This window comes from Trachinotus anak, unplaced genomic scaffold (genome assembly GCF_046630095.1).
Source record: "Trachinotus anak isolate AG129_WGS33_773 ecotype Australia unplaced genomic scaffold, CSIRO_AGI_Tana_v1 ptg000023l, whole genome shotgun sequence".
Classification (NCBI taxonomy): Eukaryota; Metazoa; Chordata; class Actinopteri; order Carangiformes; family Carangidae; genus Trachinotus; species Trachinotus anak.
In genome coordinates this window covers 3,869,727-3,882,090 of record NW_027273874.1, presented here as the reverse complement: position 1 = coordinate 3,882,090, position 12,364 = coordinate 3,869,727, and the positions used below count along the sequence as shown (strand labels likewise).

At 41.5% G+C, this 12,364-nt stretch overlaps 1 protein-coding gene across 2 annotated transcripts in view; it reads left to right on the top strand.

Annotated features, from left to right (window-relative positions):
- The window catches only part of LOC139606787 (phosphofurin acidic cluster sorting protein 1), a 61,420-nt gene extending 49,317 nt beyond the window's left edge, over positions 1 to 12,103 (top strand). For both annotated transcript variants that reach the window (XM_071459137.1, XM_071459136.1), the window contains exons 12-24: positions 158 to 279; positions 1,277 to 1,412; positions 1,757 to 1,861; positions 1,977 to 2,083; positions 3,254 to 3,408; positions 3,555 to 3,665; positions 3,762 to 3,864; positions 4,532 to 4,574; positions 4,669 to 4,711; positions 4,816 to 4,957; positions 6,084 to 6,322; positions 7,013 to 7,132; positions 7,242 to 12,103. In XM_071459137.1, coding sequence (XP_071315238.1) covers positions 158 to 279; positions 1,277 to 1,412; positions 1,757 to 1,861; positions 1,977 to 2,083; positions 3,254 to 3,408; positions 3,555 to 3,665; positions 3,762 to 3,864; positions 4,532 to 4,574; positions 4,669 to 4,711; positions 4,816 to 4,957; positions 6,084 to 6,322; positions 7,013 to 7,132; positions 7,242 to 7,360 — 1,545 coding nt within the window. In that variant the 3' untranslated portion in view covers positions 7,361 to 12,103. The remainder of the gene's footprint in view (positions 1 to 157; positions 280 to 1,276; positions 1,413 to 1,756; positions 1,862 to 1,976; positions 2,084 to 3,253; positions 3,409 to 3,554; positions 3,666 to 3,761; positions 3,865 to 4,531; positions 4,575 to 4,668; positions 4,712 to 4,815; positions 4,958 to 6,083; positions 6,323 to 7,012; positions 7,133 to 7,241) is intronic.
- Positions 12,104 to 12,364: the final 261 nt, after the last annotated feature.

Genomic DNA, 12,364 nt, shown 5'->3' with positions numbered 1-12,364 from the left:
GAGAGGAGGAAACAAAATGAAGAAGTGTCAGAGAAGATGGCTTTAGGATTTCCTGTGTCTCCTGTTTTTGACACTGACTGTCTGTCTTTTGGTCTCCGTGTGTGTGTGTGTGTGTGTGTGTGTGTGTGTGTGTGTGTGTGTGTGTGTGTGTGTGTAGGAGCTAACAGATCAGGAGCTGTTTGCTGAGGTGGGCCCCAGCATCATGGTGTCAGTGGCAGAGAAACCCCGTACACCCATGAAGACCTGCAAAAGTGAAACGCAGACCATGCCATCACCAAGGTAACACATTTATACACACAGTTAGTAAACTGTGATATATATTCCATTTATTTATCTGTGTTTTTTTTTTACATTTATGGCTAAGCTTTTAGACAGCCGCAGAGATCACTCCTCAGGTGTCTTTGAATTTTGTGTTGGTGAAGTTTAAGTTCTGTAGGTTTCTGCACTTTTCTTTGTCCGTTCAGCCACGTCGGCCGTCAGTGCTCACACCTAACCACCCACTTCTTCTTCCAGCGCTTGCACACTGGTGTTATTATTGTTGAACATGTGTCTAAAATATACACAATTTCCTGTGTGATAGACATAACTCACTGAGGTGTTTTGGTGCAAAAATATACTTCATGTTTTATGACTGAAAGGGAGACTAAGTAACTAACACAGTCTTCCTCTTCATACACAATAAAACAGGCCCTTCTCAGTTTAGTACATTGAGGAGTTTTACTGATTCAATCTTTGGACTGTTAGCTTACAGTGGCTACTGTTAGCAATTTCTGAGTCAGTTTGCTGACTTTATTGCTTTAGTGGCATTTCCCTCACTCTCAGTCACATCACCCAGCGAGAGCATCTTAAAGGCAGCTGACTGTAGAGGATCCTGAAGTCGCCACTGGACAGTCAACAAAAGTAAAGATCTCTTTCTGCTGAAACCACCCACACTTTACCCGTGAATCACACCTGTGGGTGCAATGTCACTCTCTGCACATAGACCATGTGTCACACACACACACGCTCACCTTTTCTCTACTGACAGGGAAGGACAAACACAAAACCCACCTTCACCACCAAGTGACAGTAAACGGTTAAAGGTTTGCTTTATTCATAAAACTCCAAACATTTGTTGTTGGAGCTTGATCTCTGAACACAAAACACAGCACGCTGTGACTGGTCGGTGTCATACATGTTGTCTGCCAAGTCGCGGCGGAAGGTGAACTTAAAAATGAAAATGTTGGAGATGTCATTTGAGCCTGTTTTTAACCAGGATGTGTGTTTCTTTCCTCAGGCTGGACGGAGGCCACACACCCCGACAGAAGCGCAGCAGCACTCCCATGAAGGAGAGACAGCTGTCCAAACCCCTGAGCGAACGCACCAACAGCTCGGACTCGGAGAGGTCCCCGGAGCTGGGCCACAGCACACCGGTACGAGCCTGAAAGACGGCAGCTCTGAGTCAAGATTGACATTTTAATGACGACATGCTCCCTCCTTCCAGGATCTTATCGTACGCCCCAGCATCATTTTAACCAAGCACACAAAAATAGATCGGCATTTTGCAGTATTCCCGCGGAGGGATTTACACTTTAAAAGAAGTGCTGCTCCCGTCTTGTCTTTTCCCAAAGTAAAGAAAACACACGCATCCTGATAACGTCTGAGTCGCCCGCAGCTCAGAGATGAATTATGTATGTGCTGATGAGTCATCTGAAGAGTAAATGCATCGCTGCAGGAGGGGTTTATGTACTCAGTGTGTGTGCATGTGTGTGTGCAGGTCCTGAGGAAGGTGGTGTACGACCAGCTGAATCAGATCTTGTTGTCCGACTCTGCGCTCCCAGAGAGCCTGATCCTAGTCAATGGAACGGACTGGCAGGGGCAGGTATGCCTACATGTGTGTGTGTGTGTGTGTAAAGCCTGTCCATGTTTAAAAACAACATTTTGTGGTCATTTTTTTCCATCATGCATCGTACTTTTTGTGTGTCTGTGTGTTGCAGTATGTTGCAGAGCAGCTCCAGGTCCAGAGACACCCGGTGGTCTGCACGTGTTCGGCGGCTGAAATCCAGGCGGTGCTGTCTGCTGTGCTCACCCGCATCCAGAAATTGTGAGTTTTTCTGAGAAGCTAACATTCGCACACACACACACACACACACACACACACACACACACACACACACACACACACACACACACACACACACACACACACACATATATTCTGAGTTTGAGCATCCGTTGGTTTGCAGAATGACTCATCTTCTTTTTCCCTGCTCTAAGCCTCGTCTTTCTCTTCTCTTTTCCTCCATTTGACTCGTCTCTCTTCTTCCTCTTCTCCACCATCCTCTGCATCTTTTCTCCTCCTCTTTGCTCCTATGACTCCATATCTATCGCTTGTGTTTATTCAAACAACACTTTCTATATTTCCCTCATCTCTGTCCTCTTTTAGAAATTGTTTTATTGACCTGATATTTGCCAAAACATATACAATAAATCACTAGTAAAGAGAGTAATGATTGGTTAATACAGTAAAAGAAAAAAGAGTTGTTAGCATGAAAGTGAATCTTTATACAGTTTATCTTGTGCACATCCACTATAAAAGTCTTCATGTCAGAAGCTCTGTGTATTTTTTTCATCACGGGTCAGGATCACAAACCTGGAACAGCTGTGTGAAACTTTGCTTACGATTATCTTTGATGTTACTGCTTTAACAATTAGTTAATAATAAATAGATTAGTCAATTAGCCAGAAAATTAATCACCAAATATCTCAATATCGTTTGCCAAGATCATAGTAACTTTACAAAAGTTATTTATCAAGGAAAATGCTAAAGATTCACTATTTTCAGCTTCTTAAACGTAAGGATTTGCTCCTTTTTACTTTTACCTTACCTTTTACTTTTACTTTTACCTTTTTACATTCGAAACCTAAAAGGTTTCAACAAAACATTCATTTGAAGACATCACATTCATTGTTTTCTAACTTATTTTTAGACTAAACAGTTTAGGAAATGTCTGTCTAGGTGTCAGTGGTCACAGATGTTTTCCTCTTGATGGTCTCATACAACATCTTCTTTTAATCTGCAGTTCACAGTCGCTCACTCTCTATTTTTTTATGGCTTTGGTTCAGATTTTTCATTTTTTGACGTCCTGCCAGTTTGATTTCTGTCCTCAGGCCAGTTGGCTGTGTGATCCGTTTCCTCGTCTTTGATGGATGACGAAGATCCAGTGGACCCACCTCTGCACAGCACTGATAACGCCTCTCTCTCTCCCTGCAGCTGTAACTGTAACTCGTCCATGCCCAGAGCGGTGAAGGTGGCGGCGGTGGGCGGCCAGAGTTACCTCGGAGCCATCCTGCAGTTCTTCGTCACTCAGCTTGCCAACAAAACGTCCGACTGGCTCAACCACATGCGCTTCCTGGTGGTGCCTCTAGGTATGAGGGTCTGCTGGTGTTTCCATGGTGACTGATGAAGTCTTGCAGAGTTAGGCCGCATTGTGGTTGTAATTTGGGGGACTCTTTGCCCATTTTCCATTTATTCACTTGCGTGCCTGCTGACTAATCTTCATCTTCTTCATCAGGCTCCCATCCGGTTGCCAAGCACCTTGGTGCCCTTGACAACCGCTACAGCTCCTCTTTCCTGGACGGGGCGTGGAGAGACGTGTTCAGCCGCCCCGAGCCGCCGCCAACAGGTACCACCTGTCATACAGATAAACTCATCATTCAGTCATTCAACACAAATACATCCCTGTCCATGAGTGAACGTCCTCTTCCTCTGTCATCTCCAGACCAGCTGGATGTCGCGGGAAGAATCGCCCAGTACATCAGCGGCGCCACCGTCACACATCAGCTGCCCATCGCTGAGGCCATGCTCACCTGCAAACACCGGACGTGAGTACAGATGCTAACAAAAATGGAATGCCATCTAAATCAATATTAAATCAATGAATAAATAAATACAGCTGTGAAATAAATCCTCAAATACTGAAATTAGGTAAAACATGCAGAAATACATGAGTAAATATAAATATATAAGGGAGTGAATAAATAAATAAATAGCTTTTTATTTTGAAAATGACATTTTTATTTATTTAAAGGGACGTTTATTTTGTAATTCCACATTTATTTATTTATTTGTGGAGACTTTTATTTCCTAATGCCAATTTTATTTCCATCTTTTATATTCAAATGAAGGGCGTGGTTATCTCACAGATTCAGACCAATGAAACAGCACTGAATTCATTCATTCATTCATTTATACAGCTGTTTGTTTATTTATTGATTCACTTATATATTTATATTTACATAGATTTAAATACTTCTACATTTATAATCAAATTTATTTATTTCAGGATTTATTTCACAGTATTTATTTATTTATTGATTGATTGATTTGAAATGGATTTGATGATGATGATAGATGACATTTTTTTAAATGAACAATAGCCAACTGTCTCACAGAGGAGCTTTCTGGGAAAAAAAAAAAAAAGGCACAGCATTTATTTATCAGCTCTGTATGTTTTCTTTAATATCCTCTGTTGTGTCTCTCTCTGTCCAGGCGAGATGAAGACTCTTACCAGAAATTCATTCCTTTTATCGGGGTAAGACTGTTTACTTTGTGACGGCTTGTCGGCCGCTAAGAGACTGACGCTGATCATTGAGATTTTTTCGCTCACATCTGTTCCTGTTTTCCAGGTGGTGAAGGTTGGTCTCATTGAGTCTGGTCCTTCTCCAACAGGTGATGATTTAGAAACACACCGAGCAGCAAACTGAATTAAGTTAGCTTGGCTTTGTAGCTGTTGGTAACGTGCTAATGTTGTCCCTGTTGTGATGATTGTTAAGGAGATACAGAGGAGGGCGTGGCTGTGAGTTTGGCCGTCCCGTCCACGTCTCCCCCATCCCACGGCTCCCCCACAGGGATGATTAAAGAGGCGGCCACTCCCCCCTCCTCCCCCTCTATGGGCAGCGTCCTGACAGTGCAGGGGTAAGACCGACCTGGATTATGATTTTTCCTCCTTTCTGTCTCTTCTTTTTCTCCCAGTTTCTCCCAGACCCCTTCAGGGCTCGAGTCATCTCATTGCATCCAATTTTTTCTTTGTCATTTCCCTCGTTCTCCCATTTCCCATCATCCTTCTTCACCAGCTGCAGCGGTAGTGGAAAAAGGAGTCAAATGACTACCCTCGAATCTTAAAAGTACCACTACGACAGCCCTCAGAAATTTACCCGTGAGGTTTTAGCAGTGAAATGTTTTAAGTATAAAAATGAAGTTTTAAGTTATCATCTATATCTGAATGTAAAATTATTAAATTGTTAATGTTTAAGCAGTGCTTTCATGATGGTGGTGGACCAGGTGGTGTTTCAAATGCTGCTGGGAAGATTAAACTACATGCAGCTTCATGCATTATGTTGTAAAATCACAAACAGGAAATACTTAATAGGGGTGAGTTTATCAGTCTTCAGACTCTGCGATCTGAAGTAACTGTACATGTACTGTCCACATCCTCTGTTTCACAATATCCTTATCATCTCATCTTTAACTTTTATGTTCAGCTTCTTGGTATTAATGTTAACACTTCTAGGAAGTGCACTACTGTTTGTTGTGGCAACATGTTTCGTTTACTGTCAACATACAGTATCGAAATGTTGATGTTACTCTCAGTGCTGAGCTGTGGCAGAGGTGTTAATGCCTTTAAATCACCCGTCTGTGTTTGTTGGATAAGGAAACATATTTAGCATATTTTACTCCTGACCCAATTTTTTTTTAAATTGAGTTTAGCTTGACCAGGATCCAGGAGGAGTGAGAGACTCTTGATACATCTCGTATCCAATCATGTAGTCTAGTTCTCATCAGTTTGGCTCTGCCAGCTGCAGTCCCTCTCTGCGGCTGTGTCTGATCTAAGCTGCAGAATACATTTGGGAACATAATGTGCAAAATTCATCAAGTAAATGTAACAAACAGGTCCTCTCTCAGAGCACAGAAGTACACAACTGCTGCTTTGTTGACTCCTTATGTCTGTTCTAACTCCGGCTGCAGAAAATGTCTCTAACCACTGATCAAAAGAACAGCTGAGCTTTCTCGTTGTACAGTATTTACTCCTTTATGTCCACAGGAGTCCCAGCATGTCTCACGGCGTGGATGCCATCGGCCTGCAGGTGGACTACTGGCTGGCCTCGCTCGCTGACAAGCGGCGGGAGGGCGAGCGACGTGACACGGGCTGCAAGAACACACTGAAGAGCGCCTTCCGCTCGCTGCAGGTCAGCAGGCTACCAGGCGGGGGCAGCAGTGATCCACAGGCCCAGGTCAGCACCATGGCCATGACTGTAGTCACCAAGGAGAAGAACAAGAAAGGTGAGATGACGATGAGATGATCAGATGGGAGCTGTTACAGCTATTGTTCATTACATTTACAAGCTACATAATGACACATTTAAAGGGCCCTTAATGTGAACGAGACTTATGTTATTAATATGAGTTTTAATCCTCACATGGACATTAGATTATTACTGGAGCTGCCTCCTTAAGTAAAATCATCAAAGACAAACAAACTGTGTCTTTGATGATTTGACACTGGCAATGAATTTGAACCATTGGTAAACAATTTACATGTAAGTATATTAAATTACTTTTATTTTTTAATATTTTTTACATTTACTATTATTATTATTGTTGTTATTATTATTATTATTCATAAACTATATTTATATGTTGTATTTCTGGTTTCTTATTTTATTTTGAAATTATTTTCCTTGTGTTCAATTGTACCACAAGTGGAAACTTGCAGAAAGACTGTGTGAACACAGTTCCCAGTTTCAAGCTTTTACACGCTGACAGCCACTTTCATATTTATTCAGCAGTGGCGTTTGGCTGATTCAGTGAAACTCAGTATTCAAGAACTGGTTGGATTTTAATCAGAACAAGACGTCCTGTGTTTAAATCAATAGATGAATGCCAAGATCCAACCCTACAATTAGTTGTGTTCCACCCATGATTACACACCCACGCTAACGTCGCTTTCTCCCTCGACATTTCTCCCTTCAGTCCCCACCATCTTCCTGGGAAAGAAGCCCAAGGAAAAGGACGTGGACTCAAAGAGCCAGGTCATCGAAGGCATCAGCCGACTCATCTGCTCTGCCAAGCAGCAGCAGACCATCCTGAAAGGTGACCCGAACACTGTTGGTTGTTGCACCTTCACTCCTCACTGAGGATTGTTTCTCTTTTGCAGATTCATTTCCTTTTAAGTCAGCTGACCTTTGGTGTCTCTTCCCAGTGTCCATAGATGGCGTGGAGTGGAACGACGTTAAGTTCTTCCAGCTGGCCGCCCAGTGGCCCACTCACGTCAAATACCTACCTGTCGGACTTTTTGGCTACAGCAAGCCCCCGTCCTAGGGGTCAGCGCTGCTTAACTCCTTTGACCCAGACTTGACCTTTGACTCTCCTCGATCCTGTCACACCTTCACACACACACTCAGACTCTGCCTCTCAGCAGCTGTCGAGCTGAGAGAAGACGTCGAGTGGCCGGACAGTTTTTTTTTTTTCCCTGTAATTTCATGTTCGCTACAGAGGGAGAGGAGGAGGAAGAGGAGGAGGAGGAGAAGGAGGAGGAGGGTGTTGGGGTGCAGCGCTGTTACTAGTCACTTTAATGCCCCTTTCAGTGCGTGTTTTTGTGTGTGTGTGTGTGTGTGTGTGTGTGTGTGTGGAGTGTGTGCATGCACACGTGAATGTACAGTATGTGTGTGTGTGTATTTACAAGGGGCTTACAGCACAAGTTTATTAGCTAACTGCCATTTATGTTTCCGTTCTATGGAATGCAATAGCATGCAACAACTCACCGATTTCAAGCCCTTAAGAATTTGACCCTCAGCTCTTGACCCCTGACCTTTGGCGACACCCTTGAAGCTCACCTCAATGACCTGATCCACACGTGCATGCACCGAACTAACAGATACACCACTCATGTGCCAGAAGCAGTAACTCAAAATAAAAAAGTAACGCAACAGGGCTTCAGTGTTTGCATGAGCCAATGAAAACACAAAGAAAAAGTCTCTTCAGCTCACAAAATGCAGTCAGTAAAAGGCTGGCAAGTGATGAGTTTCTCCTCCAGCTGTTCTACATCAACAGTACAGACGCCCTTCAAAACAGGCCCAGTCTTTTTTTTTTATTTCAAGGGCTTCCATATAACGGTTTTAAATCTTTTTTCTGTACCAGAACAAGTCGTTTGGAAGTCGTCTAATGCCAAACATTTCCTTTCAAAAAAGAAAATATATAAAGGGGAAGTGTCTTTTTTTAAATTGTGCTCTGGTGAAAAACAGTAAAACCTTCCCTTTAATGCTGTTGTGTGATGCATAGTGTGCGTTTTTGTGAAGAGTTCCAGGATTTCAGGGCAGGGGCTACTGTAATGTGCAGCTTCCTTTATCTTCTTATTTGCTATGCACTTATGAGTAAACATGGACCATCCGGGTGTTTGCAGCTGGTAAAAAAAATAGACGAACCCTCTTGACAGCAGACCCAACCGAATATGCAACAGGAAACAAAATGCATATTTAGAAACAGTCTAAAACACAGCAATGTTGATGGGAATATGACGGGGGGAAAACACGGTTTTATTTTCAGGATAAGCCCAGCTTTTTCATGAGTATTTATACCACAAGAATGGGAGTTAGTCACCCCCAATAAAGCACAATGTTGTCGCCAGTTGTCCCCAAAAGATCCTCTCTTTATTGGCAAAGGACTTGCAGCTTTTTCTTCAGTGAAAACAGCAGACCTGGTCAGAATTTACATCCTTTGAGCCTCTCTCCTTTTCTCTTAAAATACCCTTCATTTTTATCAGGAAAAAAAAAAAAAAGTGTTACAGTTATTTTGGCACAGGTGTGCCACCTGCTTTCTCTAGGGTGTCGTGAGGTGATTAGTGAGTGTACAGTAACTGGTGACAAGTGTGTGTGTGTGTGTGTGTGTGTGTGTGTGTGTATGTGGTGAAATAAACGTAATGTGGTCAGAAACCTTAAAAAAAAAAAAAAATCACTTAATAGGAGAAATACTTTTTTTCTACCATGTGACAGAGGGCATGCAATTGGTTTGTGAGTGTCTGCGTGTGTGTTTGCGTGTGTGTGTTGGCACTGTGTGTTGATGATGTGGTGATTATCAGATCAGGGCTGCAAAAGCTGCAGTGGTGGTCTTGTTTACTTTGTAGCCTGGCACAAGGCGAATGCAGATTTTTCCACCACTTAAAAAAACAAAACAAAAAAAAAAAAAAACAAGGTGAAATTCAGTTTTATTGAAATGATTTGATTGAAATTCAACTATGGTACAAATCCAAGAATGTATCTGGATTAGTGGTTTATAATAATTGTTAATAAAAAAAAAAAAAGAAAAAAGCAATACTTTAAAAGCAAAGCTGTGTGGCTCTGCCTTGTGTCACCTGCATCGTAACACTCTCCATCTCCAGTGAAGTATTAGCAAAAATATTTTTCTTCAATAGTGTTAATGCCAACGTCTTGGTTTAAATGCTGTTTTTGTTGGTTTGATAATAGATTAGAAAGTACAGTGTTACGGCTGTGACGTCGGCAGCATGTCTCAAACTCTGCCTTTTTTTTTCTGTTTGTTTCTGTCAGACAGCACCTGTTACACAAGGTTTCACGTTGACGGGTGTCAGAGCTCACCTGTTTGTTCGCGCTCTGTTTGGTGAACAGCTCATCGGTCGCTGCTGAACACACACTCAGTCTGGTGTTGATTGATTTTAGGTACTTTCAAATATTTGAATGTATTGAGTTTCGTTTACACATGCTGTCCTGCATCTTCGTGAACGGCCGATTTTAAGGCAATGGTCGAGGTAAACGTCACTATGATGTCATCATTTAGTGTCAATTGGCCTGATTTCAGATTTTAGACATGAACTGCTCCGCCGCTCCAGTGCCGTCATTTGAAAGTCTGCATGAACTGTTGACAGACAGCGAGTCTGAACACCTTTTCTATGTAAACAACAACAAAAATCAAACAGCCGGTGGGCCTCTTTAACGCAGAGCTCTTGAAACCTCCTTTTTTTTTTCACGCCAGTTGCTGACAGGCACTAAAGGGCTTAAGAGACAGACTGACTGCTAGCCTCCAAAAAGAAGCTGGGTTTGAATTATTCTTTAATATCAGTGAGTGTTGATGTACTGTAATTTGAAGTAGAGGTCACTTGATCCAAACTGAGATTTTTGGTATTATAGCACCACTTAAATAATCCAAAAACGCTTCATAATCTGCCACTAATGACTTAATTAATGTTAATAAATACTTTGAGCTGCTATTGAATGGAAAGGACCTTTGTGTTGCCAGATTTTGAGACCAAAGGTCCATAAAGTATCCCTTTGGTTAGTGGATAATATATCTTCATCTTCTTTTTAAAGCTGCACTAATCAAAATGTTGATCTTAGCAATGGGTCCAATGACTGTGTCTAATGTGAAAGTGGTGACTCATAGTGACAAACTCACAGAGAATTAACACCCGACTCTGTACTTCCCTTCAGCTCCACATGGCGATTTTAGCCTCTTTCAGCTCGTTGTTTTGGTTTTCTGGGCCCACGGCTTTACTGGCTCACATCAGCCTCATTTCCAGCCACAGCAGGCAGCTGCTTTCTGCAAAAAAAAACCTCTGTTGACCCCACTCTACACTACCTACTCAGCACCAGACAACAGACGGATAAAGTTAGCGACTAGTTGTTGAGCATAGTGAAGCATTTAACAGCTAAAGAGCCAGATATTTCTGGCACAGACCAAAAGAGAGTGAATGCTAGACTAAAATTCACTAAGGGACCAGAAACATCAATCTATGCTAATGTTACTCTGTCTTTCATATTCTTAAATAAGTCACGGTGGCAACTCATTCCATTTTTAAGTATGCTATATTATGAAAGGGTACCACATTTTTAAATTTAACAAATGGATTTCAAAAAGAAAACCTTTTTTTTTTTTTTTAACTTAAACCTCAAACATGGAGGGGCTATGATCTTAAATCTGCTGTTAGAACTGACCTCTACTAGCTCAAAATGCTCTTTGCCTTATAGTGTTGTTAGTCAAATTATTGCAGTGATGCAAATCTAAACTTTTCCTAAATTGTATAACATAATAGTTTATTGATGCCTCTTTTGCTTTCACTCGCTCACTGATTGAACTGTAATTGAAATCTGAAAGAGAGGCATTAAAGACGAAAATCACTGCCAAACCCAAACTGTGAAAAGAAATTTGATTATATTCAGATTAGATTTGTGGTGTTTTTGGGGTGCTGATAACTTAAAACACGTTAACAACAAAGTGATCCTTGTTCTTAAGTCGTCATTTCAATGTTTGGAGGAACTGAATGCTTTTACATCACAGCTATGTCCTGCAGTTTTTCTTGTCTTCGTCACCTTTGGAGCGGTTCTCCCCTTCATTCTGACCGTTCACGTCTCTCTGAAAACGCTGGTTGTTCTGTATGTAAGTCTTGAACTTGTTCCCGTGTGTTTTTCCTGTACCTCTGTACCTGTGTCGACCTGTGTTTGTGAAGCTGTAATGATGGTTCCTCTGTCCTTGATTAGTCGTGGTTAGAGATTAGGAGCTGTTCGGTCCATCGATAATCTCTGTCAGTGATCAGCAGTGTCTTTTCTCTCCACCGTCCTCAGAAATATGTCCCTCTGATGATGAGAGAGTCTTCTTCACAAGGCCTCCACAAGCTTAGCTTTCTGAAAAGATGTTGTTCCCATTTCCCTCACAGCTTGTAAATTTGCCGTCTGTCCTCATGGGAACGGGATTTGCCTATGAAAGCAGTAGACCTCTGCCTGACGGGGTTCTGCAGAGCGTCCTAAGCTTGTGGACTTGTGGAGAGTATTTTGCACATGCCATTGTTTCTTCAGCAGCAGTCTTCAGCTTTTTTGCCTTTTGCCTATAACAATAAATATATTACACAAACTATAATGCTTGTACATATCAGATAGTACTTGTTATATTGTATTCTAGTTCTTTTTTTTTTTTGTCTTTTTTGTTTTTCTTAATTTCACATGTTTTGTAGTACTGCTTTTTCATGATTACGTTTGTCAATCAAACAGATGTGGGATGAAAAGTGGAAGTGTTCATTGTTTCATTTGTTTTTTAAAATAAAAATATTCCTGATTTTTAGCTCTGTCTCTTATTTTTTTTGAATGTGTTTTGTGTGTTTGTAGCTTGCAATAGCTTCTTTATATTTACTAAAAATGGTGGTAAGTTTGCAATACATGATTCCAATTTAACAGCTGGTGTTTTCCAAGTAAAGAAGGACAAATCTGAGTCATTAAACAAATGAGATTGCAAGGAGAGGTAGGAAATGGCACAAAGCTCTGACTTATCCTGCAGGACAAAAAAAAAAAAAACATTATGCATAAACACTGCATTTTAGAGGGT